Raw genomic sequence first — 23,828 nt, 5'->3', positions numbered from 1 at the left:
AGCACTTGCACAGCCGCTGCTTTCATGGTACAAGGACTGAAATGCAGTCGGGCTTTTGAAGATGGTGTTAAATTGCCGCACCACAGATTTTACCAGTTTTTACATGTAGCCCTGTGTGCATAGTGCATAAACCTCTTCTGCCCTTAAGGATTTTTGGCACCTTGTTTGTGGTCAGGAGCACACTAAACATTAAAAAAATAAAGTTAAAATTTACCATAAAAAGTTAAACATTTAAGCTACTGAGCTACTTTCCAGAACTGATTTGAACAGCATGTACCGAAAGCTATGTACCTTGACTACTTTTTTTTCTGTTTAAATTTTCACTTCAAGTTGTGGGGTTTACAAACTGACTTAACAGTTTACTTGCCTTCAAGGGCAAATAACTGTCATTGTGACACGTGTTCCTGTTGGTTCTTCACCTTTGCAGTGTGACTGTGTTGAGTATAATGTCCATTCTATGTGAAGGTACCCTTCAGTTACTTTGCAGTTAAAAATGTGGCGATCCTATTTACCTTTGCAGATGTGGAGGCACTGTTGGTGCAATTCTGACATGTCCACTGGAAGTTGTAAAAACACGACTGCAGTCCTCCTCTGTGACTCTGTATATATCTGAAGTTCATCTCAACACTGTGAATGGTGCTACCGTCAACCGAGTAACCAGAGTTTCTCCTGGACCTCTCCACTGTCTGAAGTGAGTGTAGCTGGCACAAAGGTTTGGGTTCATTTTGGGGAGGGAGGAGGACAGGTGTGCTGAACAAATCTGTGTGAAAGATTGACTCTTACATGTGTCGTGATGTTACTAGGAGATGACTTCCCATATTTTGCCTTTTAACTGTTCCCAAATTTTCAAATGTCCTTCATGCTTGAGCTTTTATCTTCCAAGTAGCCAGAGCAGATTTACCTTGTACAACTCAGCTCCTAACTTCGTGCTGGCAACATTGTAACATTTACATGCCAGACTCTCATGTTCATTCTGAAAAAGTGTTAGTTTAAGACTTTTTTAACTATTTTGTGTCCAAATCATAGAAGTAACCAAATATGGAGGCAATTAAAGTTTACTCAGCCTTTTAGTCTCTTTCAGCTTTCACCACCCACACATTTTATGCCTTTGAATGTGTTCTGGTGGATGTGTGATTAGTAATACTCTTTTAGAGCTAGTAAGAAATAGCTAAGGTCAGCTTTTGCAATGATCTGGGATGTCTTGCTTGTGTAGTGCCTTACTGAATGAGGGCTGCCTCTCCTCTCCTTGCTGGCAGTGCTTGTGTAGTTCAGGAGCCAGCAGGAAAGTTGTAAGGTCACAGTTAAACTGCTTGTAATGCTCACAGGAAGGGTTCACTTCACCCTGGGGGGCTCGGGCTCACCAGTTAAGGGGAGGGGAGGTACCTTCAGTATTTGGGGAGGAGGGGAAATTTCTTCCAGGAAGGACCTGCTACTGCTTCTTGCATTAGAAAGTTGGTTGAATCTTGACAAATTCTGGGTTTCAAGTTCTTTAAATACAGTAAATGTGAAAAAATACCAAGTGACATGGCAATGGACTGTGACAATAAAAATACATAGGTGCAGGACATGGTTACTCTTGTTTAAGGTACTAGGGCTGTTTAGTGGGGAAATAAAACTGGATTCCTTTGTCACTGTCATGCCCTTACTGTCACTTGATATTTTTTGACTCATAGTTGTCAGAGTGTGGTTGTGTCATAGCAAATTCAGTGCAGTGCTCCAAGGCTCACATTATTCAGTCTAAAAGCAGCGTGAATCAGGCAAATTATGTCAGAATTTCAGTGAACTGATTGCTGTAGAATCATTTCTGCATCTTAAGCATCAGTGGAGGTGACTTCAAAGGCATCTCTGTCAGGAAACAAACTCAGAATAACAGGTGACTCTATTGATTGGCAACCAAAGCAAATTCTTTTGTTCTTAGATATGTGTTGCGTTTCATATTCCATATTCTCATCATTCATCTTGCACAATTTAAACCTGAGGTCTTGCTAATGGAAATCTCACCAGCCTCCCAGTGCAGGCTCTCCATGTGACATAAGAAGGTCAGTTGAGGTTGTATGGGGCACTTGTCCTGCTCTTCCAACCATGAATTTGCCCTTAACTGCTTTCAGTAAACAAGTGCAGGCTCTGGGATCTGCTCTTTAATGTAAAAGTTTGTGTCTTATTTTCAGTGCAGCCTCTGGCACTCCTCCAGCTGGTGTCTGTGAATGGAAAAGAGCATCAGTAGCTACCTCCAATATAATCCTGTCTGTTGCAACCTCTCTTTAGCTCTTTGCTCTCTGTCAAATTCTGGGACTGTAGATCCGAAAGAAGCAAATAGACCTGGTACACTTCATTCCTATGTTTCTAAGACACTGAGATTCCTGCTGCTTTGAATACATGTATAGCTTATATGTGCATATATACACGTGTAACACATGATGTGGTGGTAGTGAGTTTTAAGTAGTGGTTTAAGTGAACACAGATCATGTTAATTGGGTTCAGCATTGCAAGGCATAAAAATGCTTTCAGAATAACAAAAACAAGGTCCAAGTTATTTGTATTTCCAAGGTGTCTTTGAGTATGCGCTCAATATTCCAATTACTGCTGTGGAGCAATGCTGCTCACATAGTGAAATGATAGGTACTTGTTATGGACAGAAAGCTGGAATGTTGCTGGACACCTTATATGTCAGTATTCCTAAATAGCAGTGGTAACTGCAGAACCACTGTTTTATCTTTGCTTAGTGAAAGTAAAGGCAAACTTTCAGTTTGATTTAGCAGCAGAGCAATTGTGAATCAGCTGCTGGAAGTCAGAATAGGCTTGGAATCTCCTTCAGTGCTATAGATTGCTTTCACTTGTTTGTTCTCGTAGTAAATTCCAAACAAAATGGCCATTTATACAAGGGTAGTTTGCTTTATTGAGTAATTGACTTGTCATTAACCTGCATGTCTCTTTGAAGAAGAAATATACAGGAGACCTATTTGTGTGCATTGGCCAATGCTTCTAAATCAATAAGCACAGGGTTCTGTTTTGCAGCATCTGGGAATGTAGTTAATTCTTAACTTTAAATCTGGTTCTAAAGTAATTGCTAGAGCAATTTGCAGTAATGGGATGCAGGTAGTCCTTGCTGCTCTTCCCATGTCCTACCATACTTTGTAAAATACCAGTGATTAGCATCTAGATTGTGGGGCAGATTGATTTCACTAAAACTGAATATTAATGCATAGTCTCTTGCTGTGCCAGGGTACCTTGCTGCATAAAGGTCTTCAACTCTTCCTAAAATCCACAACTACATGGGATCCATATTGCAAAACTAAAGGACTAATAATGCCTTATTTGAGGTCTCAACTCACTGCTTGTATCCCTGCTTCTCTGTAAATTCCACAAATGGGGAAGGTTATACCCTGCTGCCACCCAAGCAGTCTTTCCTGAGCTGTGCTCATAGTAGACCTGGTATAGGAGATGTGAGGACTGTACTGTGGCTGTGACTCTGCATGGGTTGCACTCTTGTCTCAGTTACTATCAGTGAATTACCTTGTGTGGACAGGTAAGGTTTGTCTTCTCTGGAACAAGTCAGAAAGCAAAAAACCACTGGCTCCACAGCCCAGCAGCAGTGCTTGGATAGGAGCACACAGGCAACAGTTCAGAGGAGTAGGAGGAAATACCTGCCAGCCTCTAGCAAGGGCCACTTTTCACACAAAAGTTTTCAACTTCCTTTTACTACAGGCAAAATAATCACCATGCCTTAAAGAAAAAGCTAAGAATGGGCTACTAGTTGAATACTTAGTGGATTTCGGTAATTTATGGGTATGAGAAAACCAGAACATGGAGGAAAGCAGCCTTACAGATACAGATACAAACTTCTGCCATGGAACTGTTGGGAACCTTATGGAATCAGTGGGGTAGCACATGCAAAGCCATGTTGAGGTCTCTCTCTTTTTGAGAAGAGATAATAAATTGCCAAAGGTGTCCTTGGCTGGGTGTCATGAGCAGTAGAGCAACATCTTCCAGAGTGGCTCTTGGACAGCAATGACTCAGTGAAACTGAACTTCTGAAGTCTCTTTCCTCTCCTTCTCTTGCCCTTTGTTCTCTGGCCCTCCCACTCAAAAAAGATCACAAGCATTGGGAGCTGAAGAGTGGTGAAAGGAGTGTAAGTGTAGAAAAAAGTATTTTTGTTTCCTGAGCAATCTACAACCTACATGAATGGGAACATTTCCATGCTTTGTATCTTGTCCCAGATTCAAGGAGGCTTTCTTTAACTTCCTAACAGACAACTCCATGCATGTATGTGTTCCTGCATCCATATTCCATGGATGCATGTACATGCATCCATGTATACGTAAGTTAAACCTGTATTGAGATGTTAAGTCTTACTCCTGCATTTAGTTTATGGTTTTCATGGTATGTTGAGCAATAATGTAATTTTTTTATGCTGATTCTAGGAAATGACTAATGTTTTTTATGGTCAGCACTGTATTAATATCAGTTACTATGAAAGCTTTTCACACAATATAGTTTTGGTGGTTAGTACATTCCTTAATTTTGCTGTGAATGTTCCAGTATTGTCTTTTTGTTTTCTAGGATGATCTTGCAAAATGAAGGCCCTCGATCTCTATTCAGAGGGCTGGGTCCTAATTTAGTTGGTGTTGCACCTTCCAGGTGAGTACGGATATGCACAATAAATGAAATACATTAAGGGATTTAAGGTTTATTTGAAAAAAGTCTTGCATCTGCAGTTGTAAATACTTAATTGGCAGCAGGTAACCTTTGGTTCCTGGGGTAATTTTTTGCCTGAGGAATTGAGCCATTTATGTACTCCAGACCTCCAGCTGTCTCAGCATTTCTTATACTATGTGCTACTGTAGTAGTATTTACTGTTGTGTACTATCCCTTGTGCAGAGTTTTGTCCAGTTAAAAAGAAAAATTTGTAAGGAATTGCACATGTAAACTACAAGTTTGGATCTTGGAAAATACAAAGGTATACTTAGCTTTCAGTTAATCCTTCATCTTCAGGAAGCAATTATGTGACTGTATCCTCAAAACACTGGGTCTTCCTTCCTGAGTTCTGGTGAAGCACTGCCTGGTGCTCCCCTGCAGGAGGAGAAAGCCTGTTCTGAAACCTCAAAAAGGTTGAGACATTGGGTACGATGAGAGACTCACCAGCTGTCCCAGAGAAAGCAGATCCAGCAGTGGGCTGTGCTCCAAAGGGTACTGGGGCAGTGCAGGGCTGAGGATGTAAATCTGATCTAGTTGGCAGTGGTGTTGCTATTGTCTATTGCTCTGCATCAGCACAAATACTCCAGCTCCTCAGCTGGTGCTGGCAGGCAGAGAGAGGAACAGATCATGCCAGAGTTTGAATTTATCCTTACATAGAACTGCTAGCTGAAGTTCAGTCCAAAAATAGGAGAGTACATAGGAAGAGTACAGAAAAAAGCTGTGTAAAAGTAATATAATTCTTTAGGCCTGGATGAGGATACTTGAAGTTGTTTCCTGGCTCATAGTTTTTCTTTGTTTAAGAGAAGAGCCTTTATGCAGGGGGAATATATTCCACAAAGGTTTTATTCTTTCCTTGACTTAATGCCCTGCTTTTGTTTGTTTGTTTATTTTGTTTGAAGAGAAAACATTCCTATCTCTTGCACACTGTTGGAGAGTATCCTAACTTTTCTGGTTTGAGGTACTGGGATGTTTCTGAAAAATATTACTAAACTGAACTTTAGATGTGATGAGATAATGTTCTTTAGATCCTCTGCATAAATAAGAGAAAAACACAATGAAGGAATTAGATTATCTTTATTTTAGCAATTTTTTTTAAGGATTTGGGAATATCTGAGGTATTTTCTGATCACTAGATTAGCACCAGTCTTTGGAAAAGCTGAAGTAAACCCAGTAACGTTTTTGTTCTTGACACCTATGGGATGTCAGCACTTCCTAGTCTGGAGAGCCTGTACTTTTGTACAATAGACCAGTCTGTTCTGTCAAATCTTCAATATTGATATCACTTTAATAGACATTTTTACCCAGGAGTGGGATCCATTGCATAAGTGTCTATCGTCCATGAAGAATATCCTCAGCTGAAAAAAACAAATTTTTTTCAGTTAATTATATGTGAAACCTTCTGTTCCCCTTTGGTTCTTCCCCCAGGTGAAATGCTTAGCTTGTTGCCTCCCATCCGCCATACCAAAAATGTCAGCTTGATATACTGTGCAAACCTTATTTATAAGCACATCTTTATTTCCCTCTGGCTGATTCTGTTTTCAACCAGTACTTCATTTCAATTAAGCATTAGCTAAGTGGATTTAACATCAGCTCTTTGTTTAAATAAGCTGTAGAGAAGCATGTTTCCTAACACATCCAGTGTACTTAACTGAGTACAGGTTCCATTTTAGAAATTACACCCACAAAACAAGCACTTTATCTTTTTTGTAATAAAGAAAAACATGTTTGCACAGCTAATGATGTTAACGTTCTGCTCGGGAAAAGTGGCACATTCATTTTTTTTCTCTTGCAGAGAGGTGTCTGTAGATATAAAACAACTGCGTTACAACCTGAAATGTGAGGTTTAGATGTGCTTAAAATAAGTTTTTTAGCTTTAATGACCAAAAGCAAGCATTTTTCATAATATTGAATCGGGCTGCTGACTTTGTTTGGCTTTGTTTTGATACCAGCTCACAAACTTGAGTGTGGCACAAGTTTACAACATTTTTCATGGTATATTCAGAGACAAAAATCAGTGTCTATTATAAATACAGAACTCTGGAAACAAAATGTGAATTGCAGCTTCACAGCTGTTCTAGCATTTAAAGCATAAATATTTATAACCACAAGTTAGCAACTTTTAAATCTTAAATGCTATAGTAATAAGAATGTTTTTTGGTTTTTTTAAGAAGCTACATACTTGCTAGTTCTCTTCAAATTGTCCTGCTCTTTGAATGAGTTTAGGTCCATTAGAAGAAATTTGTTCTATTATTAATGTTGAAGAATACTGAAACTTTTTTAGTGTTTTTCTTCCTTGGCTGAACTTCCTAGTGTCACAAAAATCACTGCCATATTTCACACTATCTGTCCTTCCCCTCACTAATTGATAATTGGAGCTGTTGTCTGGGGGGAAAAGAAGTTCAAGTGTCATGTTTAATTTTTTCTTTTCCATTCCTAGTATAGTCCCACTACTTTGCAAGAGTTAGTCCTTGAGTAGTTCTTTACTGAGGAAGGAAGTTTTAGCCCAAGATAATCTTCAGTCAGTGAAGTTAATGGCTCTGCTTGTTAAGGATTTTGACATGTTAAACATAACATAACTTGGATTTTGTTCTAATTTTAGAGCAATATATTTTGCTGCTTACTCAAACTGCAAGGAAAAGTTGAACAATATTTTCAATCCAGATTCTACCCAGGTACACATGATTTCAGCTGGTGTGGCAGGTAAGGATCTGTAACTTTTTAGCTTCATCCTACAGTCATATCTGCAAATGAGAGGTGACAATAAATGTGGAAAAAACCCCAACAAAACAGAACATGTTCAGTAATTGAATGATGTCTTTTTAGTGGTTATCTGCCTTGGCCTCTCATTAAACAGGCTCTCTAGAGAATTATATGCATGAAACTCCACTGAGTGATAAATGTGTGTGAGCAGTCTTCTCTAGAAAACCTGCATGCCTGCTTTTTCAGTTGTAAATTTGTGAAATGAAAAATGTAACCTTTCAAAACAGTAACTTGTTGCTCTGTAAGCTATAAACATTGTTTGCACTGACTTCTGGTTTAATTCTTCTTAATCAGTTTTTTTATCACCACTTTCTGCTACGGCTTTGTATATTTGACTTATTTTTGTCTTTCAGAAATGTGCCTGCAGTTATTTGTGTAAATTATATGTAACACTCCCCCCTCCTTTGTTCATATACCAATCTGTGAAAAGCTTGCTCTACCATTAAAGAGTCAGAGAAGAGCAGATTTTTCATAGTTTTCATGTGTTTTCATCTCTGAAGAAATAATTCCTATTTTATATCTGCAGTGTAACTTTGGTGTATTTTAGCAGCTACCAATATTTATTGCTCTATTTGTGTATTTTGTGCTTTGGGATCATTAACAAGGGGGAGTTAAAGGCAACTGAGCTATGGTCATGAACTTGTGCTGGGAAAATCAAAACTTGGGCTGGCAACATTTTATCTATTGTTGCCTGTGCCTTTCCTGCACAAAAACAAATTTTCATATTTTTTTTATAGGCCATGGGCACTTCACAGATGAATTCTGACAATTTAATTGTTGAAGTTTCTAATTCCTGTCAAATTTTACAACCAGTCTATAGAATGTGAGTACCAGCAATCTGGAATGGACTCACAGAGGTGTGATGTCAGAGTAAGGAAGAGGATTGGTTTTCTATTTAATGCTTGCTAATAATCTGATACATAAAGATTTTATATAGCATATAAAATATAAGTGATGTTAGCTTTATACCTAAATGACTCTAATGTTCATCTCTGGCACATGAAATGTTGTGGCAGGTTTTAATCTTTAAGGTGTAAGAAGAGCTCTTTTATTTCATCTGAGTCAGACAAGGACAATGCAGGGTTTGATTTTTTGATCATCCAGAAGTGTGTGTTTTTGTTTGTAGGTGAACAGCATGGGGAATGGGATGGAAGGGGATTTAATGAAGAGTTCATCCTAATCAGTTAATTGCATCAAGAAAAATGAAGAGTCTTCAGGTTCTTGTCAAGGGAATAAAACATGTCTTTAATTTGGGGGCAGGGGGAAGTGTGGGTGATATAAACAAGTCTGTCCTCAGTTGAAGACAAATGAAGGTGCTGAGTGTTCCTCACCTTTGGAAGTTCCTGCCCTCATTCTGTAGTGAAAAGTACATTTATGGAGATGTGCTGCAGTGCCTTTTCCTGAGTGTTTGCAGCCTCAGGCTGTAGTTTGTCATGGAGCTCTGTAGCAGCTTCCCTTCCAGAAGGTTGGTTGTGTGTGTTTGTATGTACAGCTGCAGGACACTGGGGAAATGGATTTGAGCCTTAATTGCTGTTTGCCTTTTTTTACTTTTGTGTACAAGTTTTAACATTGAACAGCTCTTGGGGCTGTTAACTTTCTCACACTTCCCAGGTTCTGCAGTTGTATTTCTAAACCAGTAAGTGAAATGGAATGGTTGGTGCAGGTTCACACCACAGGTCTTGGCACTGTACAGTACAGAAATTCTCAGGTTCTTTGACAAACAACATTTCAGTTCTCTGTTCTGGTGTTATTCTGATACATGAAAAGGACTCTGCAGTTAAAATTAACAGTGCTTTCTTGGGAATGTGCTAACCTTGTTTTGTAATTCTAATATATTTCAGAAAATGCACTTAAACCAGCTATTAACAGTTTTACCTGCAAGGTTTGTATTGCTGTATGATGCAAATCACCTTAAAGAAATGGCAAAATAACAGGGAAAAGATCAAATGTGAGCTCTTATTTGGCTGACAGGTTAATACAGAAGATCGTTGCAATACTTGCTTTGGAACCTAAGATTTCAGAATTGGCAAGGTGGATAAATACTTCAGAATTAGCAAAAAATAATCAGTATTGGTGTTTTTCTTTTTCAGCTGCCATTGGTTTCAGTAAGGAGTTGTGTAATTCAGTCTTAAATGAGGGTTGTTGTTTTGTTGGTGGTTTTTGGTGGGTTGGGTTTTTTTTTGGATATGACCTTGCTGTTTTGTAAAGTCTAATACCTAATTAGCATGAAGTGGGATTTGCACTTGCAAAGCTTTTCCTGTAGCTTGCAAAATACAGTAATGATACAAAAATACATTTAAAAAAAAAACAATTGTAACATTGTTTTATGAAAGTACTGCAAATAGTGAACTTCGGTCAACTTTAAGTTCTGTTTATTTGTATCATGTGCTAATACATGTCTCAGGCTAGACTGATGTCATTGTTAAATAAGGATTGTTTCATGCACATGGTGTTTTTGGGAGTGAAAAGCTGAGCTATAGTATTTTAAGCATTTTTTCCTTTGTTGGTTGGTTTTAGGCCTGATTCTTCTCAAAATGTGTATTTATGGTTTTAAGATTCTTCTACTAAGTTTGTTTTATCCCAAGAAGAATGAATTAGTTACATATTAGTAACTGATGCCTTATGCAAATAGAAATGAATGCTGTCTTCTTGCTGTGCTAGTTTCTAGCATATAGAGCACATCCCCTTTATACCTAAATATATCTGTGTTGACATGAAGAAGTACTCAGCTACTCCTCAGCATATCATGGTTCTCTTTTTGCAAACTAGGGCAGGGAACATATCTGAACTTACTGCAAGACTGAGAGTGTTTGCTTGTGTGAAGAGTGTTGATTTCTGGACATTTCCAAGTTAGGCTAAATTCTCAGATTCACTGTAAGCTCTGCCTTCTCATTGCACTCAGCCTTTCTTACCACAGAGAAGAAAAGCTGTAGAGAACTGAATGATATACTTGATTCCTGTATGGCTTTCTTGTTTGCTTTTTTAATGATTCACAGCCTCAATCAGACAACATGGTTGCAAATCTGCTGCAAAACTACTTTGCCTTGTATGCTGTTGCTATTTTTTCTAGAACTTTACTGGCAACCCAACCCAAATGCAGATTTTTTTTTTTTTTAATTTAAAAATAATTGGGATCACCTTATTATATAGAGACACATTACTTTTGTAAATTTTCAGTACTATGCACACAATTAATTCATACCAAATAAAATGCATATTTAGTTCACTGACCTTAGAAAGCTGGATTTCATAAGGCATCTATCTTTGCTTTTTCAGTCCTAAGACTAGGCTAGCTTTTGTGAATAATATTTTCAAGGGAGTGGGGAAGGAGGAGGGTTCACTTGTAAATTTGCTATATAGGTAAGTATTTGGAGATGTAAAATTAAACTGCTGCAAATGGGCAGAAATTTCAGTACTCAGTGCATTTTACACATCTATTTTAATATCTGTGGCCTGTTTTGATTATTTTTCTTTCTTTTTTTCCTAAACTTTTACCTGCAAACAGTTAGATCTCCCAATAATTAATTGACAAATCCTTCCTCTGGGATTCGATTTGTACACTTTGTGTCTGATGAGGTCACTGCTTGTTGTTATGATACAGAAAAGCCTGTGTCTATTTTAGGCATTTACTGTACATTTCTCCCGTGAAAAGAGTGAGATCGTGTCATCTCATGCTCCCCCTCCGCAGGTCACTTCCTGCAGCAATATGGACTAACTTAAACCTCGTGAGTACTGAACTGAGCGTCTCTTGCAGCCTCTAGTGTAAGAACCACACGTTGGGTTTGTGATATCTATTGAATAAACAACATATGGGGAAGACACTTCTAGCTTGAACTCAGATGATGTGCGTTGTGCAAAGACATCACTTTTCATTAACTCTGTTTAGAGTGATTTTTTTTTTTTCTGTGCAGTTCAGGGAAAGGTAGGAAATACCTTTCACTGAGAGCTGCTACTGTATTTAGCTCTGGCTAATTGAAAGCCCCTGCTGGGTTAAACAAGGCATTTTGGGGGTTTTTTTCCCCAGTGTTCCAGAGCTGCCTTTAAAATGCTGCAGCTGATATTCTGTGTTGTCACGTTTATTTCAAAGACCTCTTTTCTTTTTCTTTTTTAATATGTGTATATAATCTCCTTTCTGTCTCTTTCTGTTTATTCTTTTGGTTTGTTTTTATTTTACTACTTTGGATTTTTAATTCATCATTCCATGTTCACATGCGTCTGTATCAATTACGTTGGCTTATAGATTAAAAAGCACCAACCCTATCCTTTGAAATATGATGCATAATAGGAATACCTGGGATCTTACCTGTCAGTAGCTGGGATAGCTGAAAAAGTAGATTGAGGTAATCCTCTCTGAAACTGCAATATAATAAAATAAAACATATAAAACTACAGGAGTTTGTAATACTGCTAAATTTATCTGTACTTGTCATGAATCTGGGATCTTTCTTGAGGATGCAACTCATTGATAGGCATTGTAAAGCATTATAAAGATCATTGAGGCTTTTAAAAAGAAAAAAGGAAACAATTGATGGAGCTTCATGCCAGTTGTTGAAAGCCCCCAAACTTTGTTTTAACAAATATTTTTGCTACAGATTTTCTGTACTTAAAAACCAAAATTTATCTTCTCAAGGATCCCAAATGGTGTGTTTCATGGTTTGGAGGGCTTTCCTTGGTGTCAGCATCACTCAAGTCTTAATTTATTTTTCTTCACTAACTGCATTTACTACATTAGCTGTAAGAATTGACCTGTAGTCATCTCATCTTGAAACCTGAATTATTGAAGGCCCTTTGATTTGAAAACTTTGGTCTGAATTGTCAATTTAGACTTATGACAGCCCTGGGGAAAAATATTGGCCATGTTGCTGAGTGTCTGATCCTGCTGTTGGAGGTGCTGCATTTAAATAATGCTTACAGTGACCCCAGGAGTGCAGTTTTGAATAGAGTAGGGGCTGCATCCTGTGCCAACTACTTTTTGCTGGAAATTTCCAATATGCTTTTCCCAGCCAACCTAGAAGTATCAGGCTGCTGCTATGGGTGAATACAGTCACTGCTGTCACTCAGCCACTGCCACTGATGGTACCTATGTGTTGCCTGTTCCAGATTCAGGATTTGAAGAGACCCTTATTTTGAGTTGAATATGAAGGACAAAGACTGTATGTTACGGTCTAACTAACAAAATTCCAAAACATGCAACTTAAATAGGAATGCAAAAGGCTTTTTGGCTTTGTTGATTTGTAATTAAGAACTAGGAGTGACTTAAGAACTAATTTTGGTTTTTAGAGAAGTCTTTCCTGGAAGATGTGTTGGTAGGGAAAGTGAGTGGTTTTTCCCCACCTTATTTCAAATCCTTTGTTGCAGTTCTGTGCATTTCCTAGTGCACTTCATGCCACAAAGATTCTGATTGGAAGTCAAAGACAATTAAAACTTTATTAGTGCCAATGTAAAGAAATAAAAACATGCAAGAATGAAGTTTCCTTTCAGTGTAGTTGAACTCAGGCTCAAGCACTGTTGGAATCCGTGGAGTTTCTGTGACATTAAATGTCAGGTCAGACAGGCTCTGGCTACTTGAGCTACAGAACCTGTTTTGCACATGGGGTGTTTTAAAAACATCCCATGCTTTGTGTGGCAGAGTAGTTCCCCCACTGCTTTGAGTTTTTTACATTATTATTTACCTTCATGAAATAGAGATATAAAAGTCTTGGCTTGTTAGGATTTCTCTCCATCATATGAATGGTCTGTAAGTACTGAGATAGGAAAAATGAGTAGTGAATCAGAAAAAAAGAAAGCCAACTCCAAACCTTTATTATCTACCACAGGAAGTTGCTTAATTAAGAAGTTTGAGTCAGTTTAAAAATCTGTTTAATCAGAAGATTGAACAGAAACCTCCAATCTGTTTTTATTCTTTTGGTATAGAAAACCATCTCAGTCTTAGTAGCTGCCAAATCTGGTAATTTTTTTTTTCAGAGCTTGAACTGAAAACCATAATGACCTGTTTAAGCTTTGGGGGTGGGCACAGATCAAACCTTAGAACAGTTAAGATCCCCTGGCATTTCCAAGTATTGCAGACCTTTGTGTGCAATGTAAACCTAGATTGTGATTGAACAGGAGTAAGATGTATGCAACCAGTTCTGCTAAATCTGTTGCTGTGAGCTGTTACTGATCTGATAAACGAGCTTATCAATAGCCTGTTGCTGGATAAGTACCATACCCCAGCAAAGCACTGACTGAGGTAACTGTCCTTCCCCACACCCCCAGTCTGTCCCCGTCAGGAGAGCAGCATGTCGTTGTAGTGATATACCAGCCATGTGTGTCACTTAGAGAGCAAGTGTCTAAATTTATCATCTCTTGCCTGGCCATGTTCCAGCTTTTCCTTTTTCCTATTCTCTCCTGCAGACATGACACCTCATTGATGGTGCATGTGTGGTATTACAGCTCAAGATGATTTTTTAAGTTTTACTTTTTTTCAGAGCTGCCTTTCACTCTGCTTTCTCTCTCTCTCTCTCCACAGTTGTGCAGAAGTAAGAGTGATTCTTACTTCTTTTTTTTTCTTTTTTCCTTTTTTTCTTTTTTTTTTGTTTCCTTTTTTCTTTTTTCTTCTGTTTTCTTTAGTGGACTGAAAATCAAAGCTTTAACCCTTGGCCCTTATGCAAGCCTGAGTAGTTGCTGTCTGTCTGAACAGTTAGAAGTCACAGTATTTACTTTAACAATTTAAACACTCATATGCTTGTAAAAGTATTCCAAGGCCAGCCAACAATCTCTGCTTTGAATACTAAATAAAAGATTAGCACTCAAATTTAACTGCTCTTTATAGTTCAGTATTAAAAGGTCTTTTAATTTACAGTAATAAATGCCTTTTAACTGCACCAAAAGTAGTATTTATTCAGTCTGCATGCTTTTAAACTCGGATTGTATTTCAGGTAACAAAGTAAATTGAGACAATGTTTTATAGCATTTCAAATTGCTATTGCTGTCTCTGCAACTCTTATTGACATTTTTGTCCAATTGGCTGATATTTGTCTAGTTGGCATTGGTGTTCTGTGGTGTCAAAACAGGGTTGGTATTAGATAGGCAGAGAACTGTACTTAATTTGGCTTATTTTATATGGGGCACCTCTTGCTAAGAATGAAACTTACTCAATGTAAAATTTAAAAACAATCTAAGTGTTTATTGGCTGTATGGATTCACAAAATGTCAGTAAAATGGGGACTTTGGAAAAGTCAGTATAGTCCGAGTTTTTGCATCCACTGTACCTTACTGTGTGCATTTGGAGCTTAGATGCAGCTGTTCTTGTGATATTATCACATCTAATTTTGTTCTTTTTACATTTTTTAGGCTTTACTGCGATCACAACAACTAATCCCATTTGGTTGGTAAAGACACGATTGCAGCTTGATGCAAGGTAAAGTGGCAATGGGAAACCTCACTGCTCTGATAAGATTGTACTCAAGTGTTGTTAATCTGTTCTGCATCCCAAAATAGAACGAATTCTTAAACATTCAACATGGCAAATTTGGAAAGTTGATGCTGGTCTCTCTACAAGTTATCCTATCATTTCTCTCTATTTTAATCCATTCTGAGACATGCTTGAGGCACTATAGTAGACTGACCAGCAAATTTGGGTTGAAATTCAAGGTTAACAGTCTCATTAAAATCATGTTCTACCAATATGCTTACATTTTCATTGAGTAATACATTCTCTTTAACTGTTGAGCTAAACATTCCTGAAATATGGATTAAGTATGATAGCAAATGTTTAGAAAAAGGCCTTAGACATCCTCAGGGGCTTTTTGTTGTTGTGGCTTTTTTTTTTTTTTAACATACAATGACTTCTAACGTTTAAAAAGGGAAGACTTCTTTCATGGGTAGAAACACAGGAACTGCCCTAATGTGGGATAGTCAGTAAGTTGTCTGGACTTGGCATAGAATTTACTATAGAAACTGCTTATTATAAAACTTGCGATGAAAATAGAATTTTGTGCAAATAGGAAGGAAGACAGACCTCTATATTCCCATCTGTTTAAAACTGTAGGCAGACACTGATATGATTCCATATGATATGTGTCCGTATAAGTTACCATAACTCCTTAGAAGGTTATCTGCTGTTCTGTGCTGTGACTTGCTCGCTCAGACCTCTGCTGGCACAATCCATGTGCCTGCCCTTGCAGCTGTAGTGAAGCACATCTCATGCAGTGTTGTCGTGGGTTTGCATAGCTGTGTACAATATTTTAACTACTTCGATATGCACAACTCAATTCAGTGAGCAAGCTCAAAATGGGAATAAGCCTTTATTTGCCAAATACTGCTTGAAACAGGTCTATCTAATGAGCATTTTTCTTGACATCAGCAGTGGCTTAGTTCAATCAAATAACAGCTCCCAGTGTTGTCTTGGTTGCTGTGTCAGTTGTTTACTGAGAGCTGTAATGCTGAGGGCTGCTGTTTGAACTCTTGGCCACTGAATGCTGTAGAGCTCTTTATTGAGGCAACAATTAAGGCAAATCCATTATGCAAAAGGAAATGGTCATTTTTCTCATGAGTCACTGACATTGATAGCCCATTTGGGAGTCTGTTTCCAAGCAGTTTAGTGTATTATTGCATGAGAATTGGGGAGGCCTAGAGCTGCTCAGTGTTTCTATGGGATACTTTTTCTTTAGTCACTGTGTGAAGTTTGGCTTGGATTCTGTGTAATGCTTTACCTGCATTTAGTGCTGAAGGCCTTTGAGGGTTTCATGTTCTATGTGTTCTTAGCTGTATCTGACTTGGAGCCCCTCAGCATCAGTGCTAGGTATTTCCCAATTGTTCCAAACAATTGTTCCAAACCTGTTTAATTATTTTCCAGTCTCACTGGTTGCACCATTTGATATTGGACTTGTTATCTCCTTTTTAGGAATCGTGGAGAAAAGCGAATGAGCGCTTTTGAGTGTGTCCGCAAAGTTTATCGCTTGGATGGTTTTAAAGGCTTTTACCGGGGAATGTCTGCTTCCTACGCGGGCATATCTGAGACTGTTATTCACTTTGTCATTTATGAGAGTATTAAGAAAAAATTACTGGAGTATAAGACTGCTTCTGCCTTGGACAATGAGGATGAATCAGCAAAAGAAGCATCGGACTTCGTTCGAATGATGATGGCTGCTGCCACTTCCAAAACGTGTGCAACATCAATAGCATATCCCCATGGTAAGTGGGACATGTGCAGCTGAGACCCTGAGTCAGATCCATCAAAGGGAGTCATCTCAGTGAGATTCGTAGCCAACTTTGGTTTACTTGCTCACAAAATACTTCCCTGTCTAAATACCAGATTTTGCAGGTCAACATGAGTATAGTATTCAAAAATGGAAGTGCAGGGCCTTTTCATAGGCAATGTGTATTTTGCCAGGGTATGGCCCAAGGTACTCAAAGAGGTACTTTTTTCAGTTGGAATCTTTCCATAAACTCAGCAATTTTCCATAATTTGCCAGCAAATTCTTGTCCCCCTTCTAGGGAAACAGGCTGTCTAGTTTGTTTCAGTTGGACTTGATCTTCCTGCAAAGTAGTTGTCTATACATTGTTAATGAACTGAGTACTGAACCAGTGTCAACTTTGGAGCTAAAATGTAAGCCCAAGCAATTGTCCTCTTCTGGATTGTAGCTAAGCAAATCAATTTGCCTTGTTTAGTCAAGTATCTAATACTGCCAAAAATGTAACTCATTCTGTTCTTACAGATACTTGGTTTGCTACTTTGTTCGTCTTCCTCCTCCTCCTTTAAAAGAAGAGTTGTGAGATTGAGAATTTGGGGAGGGGGATTTTCGTGTAAAAATCACTGATTGGTTGCTGGGAAAAATAATTAAAAGTGGTGAAAGTAACCACTCATTTTTTCTTTTTTCTTCACTGGTTTTCTTTGTACAGAGGTTGTACGAACAAGACTAAGAGAAGAGGGAACAAAATACAGATCTTTCTTCCAGACACTTTCTTTGCTTGTGCGAGAGGAAGGGTACGGCTCCCTGTACCGAGGTTTAACTACACACCTGATCAGACAGATTCCAAACACGGCTATCATGATGTCCACCTATGAAGTTGTAGTCTACTTACTTGATGGATAGCAGTGTGACAAGGCTTTCTGGAAGAAGGTGGAAGATTGAAAGACTGGAGTGGACCACTGAATGTCAATGCCAATGTGGTGGGCAAAAGGAACGTTGTATCAGGAACTAGCAGCTATGGACAAAACAGAAGGTTGATTGTGGGCAACTCTGAATAATTTTGCTGCCTTTGTGTGGTCTCATGTCAATGTGACAAATGGGAACTGCCCCATAGGGAATGCCTTCATACATCTCTTAATTCAGAATTATTCCTTTATTTTCATCTGTTAATCTAGACAAAGCCATTGAGTCATCTTCAGAGACCCAATGGGTGAGGGAGGGGACGTGAAACACGTTCCTGAGCAGCCCTATTCACTTCTCTTAGTGATTGCTCTCAACTACATCATTTTTGTTCTGTTTTACTGCACAGTAACCTGTTGGAAGAATGGGCAAGACAGTACTTTTGTAGCTTTCTATACCTGAAATTTCCATTTAGTTGCTCTGAAGATTCATAAAGAGACTGAGGTAGTAGTCAGTGTGTAAAGTTTTCCATGTTGCTACCTCAAGACAAAATATGGTGCAGGGACCCAGAGCAGTTATTTCTTTGCTACAAAAGGTGATACCTGGTGTAGCTTTTTTGTTTGGTTTTGATTGTTCCTTTTTTCTTTGGTGTTTGAGCAGTGTTGTCGGTTAGTGAGAGAGGGTCTGACTGTTCAACTCTTCAGGTTATCAGTCTGTTAATGTTGGTGTATGTGGACTTCTAGTCCTGCTGCATCATCCTTTTTCTTTTCTGGAACTTATCTTAAGTAAGAGACGCCTATGAAACACTGTCCTGTATCATCAGTTTTCCTTGCCAACCTGTTCAGGTCACTCACACAGCTAAGGAAGAAGTTGCTGAATGCTACTTTATAACCTTTTTTAAGGATTTGTAATGTGATGAGAAATCTCAACTAATCCAGCCTCCCATTTGTGAAGACAGGATTCACTCAGATAGTTTCATGCTGCCTAAGCACAAGTTGTATTACCCTTAAATGTCTGGCAAACCTTGCCTTGGATTACTAGTGTTTATATGGGAATACTGGGGGGAAATGCATATCACCATGGCTAGGGTGACCAGAAAGCAGAAACCATTTGAAGCTGTGATAGATCTTGTCAGTGCAGACAGGCTGTGTGCAGAAGGATGGAGAAATTATAAATGAGATTTTCTTGAAAGCATTCCCCTTGATAATTACTGTATCACTTCTGTCAGCTTGAGCCTGTGTACTGAACTGCAGCTGACAGTATAACCTTGTCCTCCATGTTGTCTGATTATTCAGGCATTGGTTTTATTCTGTAAGCCAATTGCAAAATAATGCCTTGCATTCAGCAGTGAGGTGTAGCTGGTTTATTCTGTCATAACTTACAGAGTTTTCCAAAATCATACAACTGGAGTGTCAAGCAGTTTAATGTTACGGGAAGTTTTACAGCTTTCCAGACAGACACCTTTTCAGTCTGCATCCATTATCCTTACAAGGAAGATGATCATTATAAATTGGGGTCAATAGCTTTCTCCAGATAGATGCTGCTACACTGGCATGGACAGAACTGTGCTCTCAGCTCTTCCAGTGTGGTACTTCAGTACACTTGAACTGTGCATCATGTGCAATGGCTTTATTTTATGAATGACTTCTTATGCACTTTGTGGCCTTCTTAGGGCTTATAACTTTTCTTCCTCTTACTGATTATCTGGAATCAAACTGTGTTTGAAACATGCAGTTTGATTTTTAAACAAAGCATGTGGTTCGATTTCTGTGTAAGCTGTGCAGGAGTTTATGCTGTAAATCCATAGCATCTTTGTGGCAGTGGTTCTGTAGGCTCTATGTAAAACCTCAAAGCTTGCAGAACAATCAGTCTGGGTTTTTCTCCTTTGCTTTCCTTTATTGACCCTTGTCATGTTCTCCAGACAGTGTCAAAGTATTTGAGTATTTCATGTAATTCTCTGTATTAATTGCTCATCCTCTAAAAGCCACTCATAGCAAGTACAGCGACCTTGCAGTGTTGTATTGACTTCCCTGCTTGGAAAATGTTCCCTTTTTAAAGACATAGCATGGTCTGAGGTGTGACCATGGTGAACCTGATTGTCTCAAAGAAGTGAAAGGAGTGCTTAAATGTGTTTTAAAGTGAGCTTTTTCTAGTGGTCTCTCTAGGAAAAGACTGGAGTATTTGACTGACCTAAGCCTTGATGCAATGCTTTTGTTCAGATAAATAAATGCAGGAATAGTGACTTACTGTAATTCATGTGATGTAGAAAGTGAGTCAGTCTTCAGGTTATCCATATTACTCAGTCACAGCCAAAACTTAAATTGGCAAAGACTATACTCAGCTTTGGAGTTGATGAATACAGTGAACACTTGGAGTAGCCTAGGCTTCATGAGTTTGTCTCCTCTGTTTGGATACATTGTCCCTTGGTTCTGTGTTTGTCTCCTATTCCTGGGTATTCCCTGGAATTCCCTGGGTACTGTGTGTGTCTTTTCTGGGTGAAAGCAGAGCCCCTGGAGTTGATAAGTAGGACACGTTAACAAGGACAATTGAATATAGGAGATAACAGCTAAAAGCAGACAATCGGCTTTATTACTCCACCTCTTTAAAGGGTGTTCCAGCTTTGTTTTAAACTTCAGGGGTGATCGTTTTGGCTTCCTTTACATAACCAAACATAACCCCAAAATTTCTTGGGATTTTTCATTATTTTTAAACTACAAGCACCTGCAAAATTACCTCTGATATATTTCCCAAAGATCTTTGAATTATTTATATAGTTTTCTTGATATTTATTATAAAAACTCAAAGGGAATAACAGGATGCTTCATTCAGTAATATCTTTAGCTACAGAGCTGAAAGCAGTGCATTTAAACTTTCAGTAGCTTGGTCATCTTGACTCGTGTTTGGATGTCATGTATTTATGTCAGCCTTGTCTGTGCTAGAGGAAAGGATCTGTGAAGGGCTCCCAGTGGAGAATTCGTTCCTCATTTCCCTGGCTGTGCTCGGAGCCGAGGTTGGTGCGCGGCGGGGCCGGCAGGTGGCGCGCCGCCCGCGGGAGTCGCCGCAGGTAAAACCATGGAAAGCTGATCCCGGGAATGCCGTCCCTGAGCCCCTCCTAGCCCTGCAGCGCTGTGCGGGAACAGGCCAGCTGTGCACGGGGAGATCCGCTGTGCCTGGCCCAGTTTCTGCTCTGCGTGCTTGGAAGTGGGTAGTGCGAGGGAGCTGTGGAATCTTTTGGTTGTTGTAATTGTAACCGAGAGGTCGCCTGTGCACTCATCCATTAACACTGGCCCTGTATCTGTTTACATAACGCACTCCGCATCTTCCCTTGCTGATTGAGATGTTAATGACAGCGGATTGTTTGTTTGTTAATGGCAGTTTCTGCTGTTCGGTTTTTCTTATGACACCTGTAACATTCCTCAGACTGTAGCATTGTAAAAGAATGCTTCCAGAGACAAAAGAGTGAAGAGCCTTTATAAATGTTGCTTCCTGTTTAAACTGTTCAAATTTGGAAAACAAGCTGTATGCTGAAGTGTGCCTAGGTAAATGTACTACTTTTTCCAACTTTCTGTCTGTTAAGACTGAGTTATGTAAGTTTTTTCAGTTCTTCTATTTAAGAGTCTGCCTACCCTGCATATGTGAACATAACTATGCCCTCAGAGTCATAGCTAAACACTCACAGATGACAGATGGAGAACACTTCAGTACTCATGTGAGGTTTGCTATTATTCTTGCATACATGTAGTTGGCTGTAAATGTGCATTTACTCTGTATTTATATAGTTAACTTTTTGTTTGGATTGCTTTAAACTTCAAAGCAAATTAAAATTATGTGCTTCTATTCAAGTGTTGCCTTCTGTGCTAAACTGTATGCTATTTTTAACCTTTTAATTTTTCTATTATTGATGCACACCAGTGCCTGGATAGTTGTGATTAAAAATGAAAAATTCATTAGGAGATCCCAGTGAATCATTTTATCTTGTGCCATTTTATAGTAGCTGAAAATAAGGCGTGTGTATTGTACCTTTAATATGGCCTTTTTGGAGGGATTCATGGATGACCTAAACTAGTGGTATGTGTTGTGCAGTTGGATTTGAATACAGTTACCCCTGCAGAACTAAGGGGTCCTGTCTGTCAAGTGAGATTCAGGAACTGGTGACCACAAAACTCGTGTCCATTTGAAGTGCCAGCTAGCACAAGCTACTGCTGACAAAACTGATGGGGCAGTAATTCCTTAAAATACTCAGAGTTAATATAACCAAGTCCTTGAACCTGACACATTGTTAGATATTTATATTGTTTTTCTTACGGTAGTTGGTGCTTGATCTGAAGTCTGTCCTCAGCTTCCTCACAAATCATTCTGCAAATGCATACGTGGGGTTTGTTTGGTAACTGTGCTGTTTTTCCCCCTCAGTGTGTGTTCTGGAACTGAATCTCTGCAGGCTCTAATATGGAGGCAGGCTGGATATCTCTGATTTGATTCTTACAGCTATTCAAAGCTACTTGAAAACTTGCATTAAATCAGCACATCTGTGATAACTTTTTTCTTTCGGTAGGTGTTAATGTGAATTGCCCTTTACCTTGCTGTACTTTCTAGCTCCCAGGCCAGCCAGGCTTAGAGGTGATCAGTCCTCTGGAGCCACTACAGGCAACCAGTGTGCTTATCCATGACACATCTGAAATTGTGCCTCTAACTGGCGTAGCTGGAATCATCTGTAACTGATCTTTCACTTTACCCTCCAAAGGAGGCAGTCTGGCAGGGCAGAGCTCAGGGTAAGTCTGTGGGGATGTTTTGATGTTCATGCTGCTTTACAACCGCTTCTGCTAGAGGGGTTATGTTGAGTTTGCCATGGTCAGAAAGGTTGTGTGTAAAATGAAGTTGTATTTGCAGTGCTAATTGGTTATGACTTGGCATTAATGCAGCAGTGCAGTCTGACAGAGATGCAGCCTTAAAGCACGTGAGGCTTGACAGTGATGTCTTTCACAAAGGAAAGCCCTTGAATTTGCTAATGCACTTACACTAAAATAAAATGTACTTCCAAAGACAAACACTCATCTTGTATGTGCTGCTGCCAGCCTCTGTGCTCTGTGCTGACTCAGAACATCCTTATCTTCCTGCACAGCTTCTGTAAAAGGCAGGAAATGCCAGGACTGGAATCCAGTTTTCATGAGCAAATTGATGCAAACAAAATGGTGTCTTGAACTGTGAAAGACAGATTGGAGCACAGGAGCTTCTGTTTGTGTAGATGGAATATTTCAAGGGATGTTCCTAAGACTGGGCTCACTACTGCAGAGACACCTCAGTGATGAGGTTGTGTGAAGCTGACTAGAAGCTTTCCAAGACAAGGTCCAGATGGTGAAATGCTGATTCTGTGTAAACCTCTAAAAAGGCAATGTTTCCTCCATTATCTGTGGCTGTTTGAAAGTTGGTCGCTTTTCCTAATCCTGCTCTTTAGAAGACACTGGGGATGGGACTGAGGGAGTATATGTTGGAATTGTCTGGAGTGTAACCAAAATGCAAAGCAGTCTGTTCTGAGACTCGGTCATCTATCCAAACTTCTGAAATACAATATGCAAGTGAGGCAGCAAATACTTTAAGGATTCTGTTAATGTAGGAGTTTAACTGTGTAATTAGAGAGTAGATAACATAGAACCTGTATTTAAAGGGGAAAACAATTAAAGAGGAAAACTATAGGTTCATGTGTCTGTAGCAGAGTTCTAAGTACATCCCTCTTCTGTATGTATGTATGTTACAGACATAAAGGTAAATGGCCAGTAAGCAAGAATTGCTGGTGTTAAAATAAGCTGATGATTATTTGTGATTGTCTGTATTTCACATGAAGTAAATGCAGGAGAGCCAATCTATATGGGGTTTTTGTGGAGCTATGGGATGTGAAGCCACGAAGGAAATATCTTGTTTATTCCTACATGGGTAAGATCTTGATTAAAGATCAAGTGTTTTGTTATGGGCACTGTTGGATTGCTGGTGAGTACTGCGTGTTCTGGGTGGCCTCTACTGAAGACTTTGACAAGAACTGGTCTTGGTATTGTGAAAATCATTTGGTGTGGTCAATTTTTTTTTTTTTTCCTTTCTCTATATATATGGATATTTTTAAGCAGTTCATCACTTGAACTGAACAGTATAAGTTATTGTGTTGGTGATCTGAATCTGTCCTTGTCCAGTGCCACATGATGCTTTTCTGGCAGCAGTATATTTCTGTCAGTGTCTGAGGATTGACAGAATGACATTGTCATATGCTAAGATGTTAGGAGAGACTATATGGCTTTCATAGGGAATGTTCTG

The 23,828-nt window shown here is 39.0% G+C and overlaps 1 protein-coding gene across 2 annotated transcripts in view; it reads left to right on the top strand.

Moving 5' to 3' along the window:
- The window catches only part of SLC25A36 (solute carrier family 25 member 36), a 32,300-nt gene extending 8,775 nt beyond the window's left edge, over positions 1-23,525 (top strand). Inside the window, exons 2-7 of one of the 2 annotated variants that reach the window (XM_082288345.1) lie at positions 521-691; positions 4,561-4,638; positions 7,295-7,395; positions 14,788-14,854; positions 16,340-16,629; positions 17,338-23,525. In XM_082288345.1, the coding sequence (XP_082144471.1) occupies positions 521-691; positions 4,561-4,638; positions 7,295-7,395; positions 14,788-14,854; positions 16,340-16,629; positions 17,338-17,531 (901 nt within the window). In that variant the 3' untranslated portion in view covers positions 17,532-23,525. The remainder of the gene's footprint in view (positions 1-520; positions 692-4,560; positions 4,639-7,294; positions 7,396-14,787; positions 14,855-16,339; positions 16,630-17,337) is intronic. The other variant, XM_082288346.1, reaches the window with a different exon arrangement.
- Positions 23,526-23,828: the final 303 nt, after the last annotated feature.

Source organism: Coloeus monedula, assembly GCF_965178545.1.
Source record: "Coloeus monedula genome assembly, chromosome: 10".
NCBI lineage: Eukaryota > Metazoa > Chordata > Aves > Passeriformes > Corvidae > Coloeus > Coloeus monedula.
The sequence above is the reverse complement of the archived record's forward strand: the minus strand, read 5'-3'. Positions and strand labels throughout refer to the sequence as shown.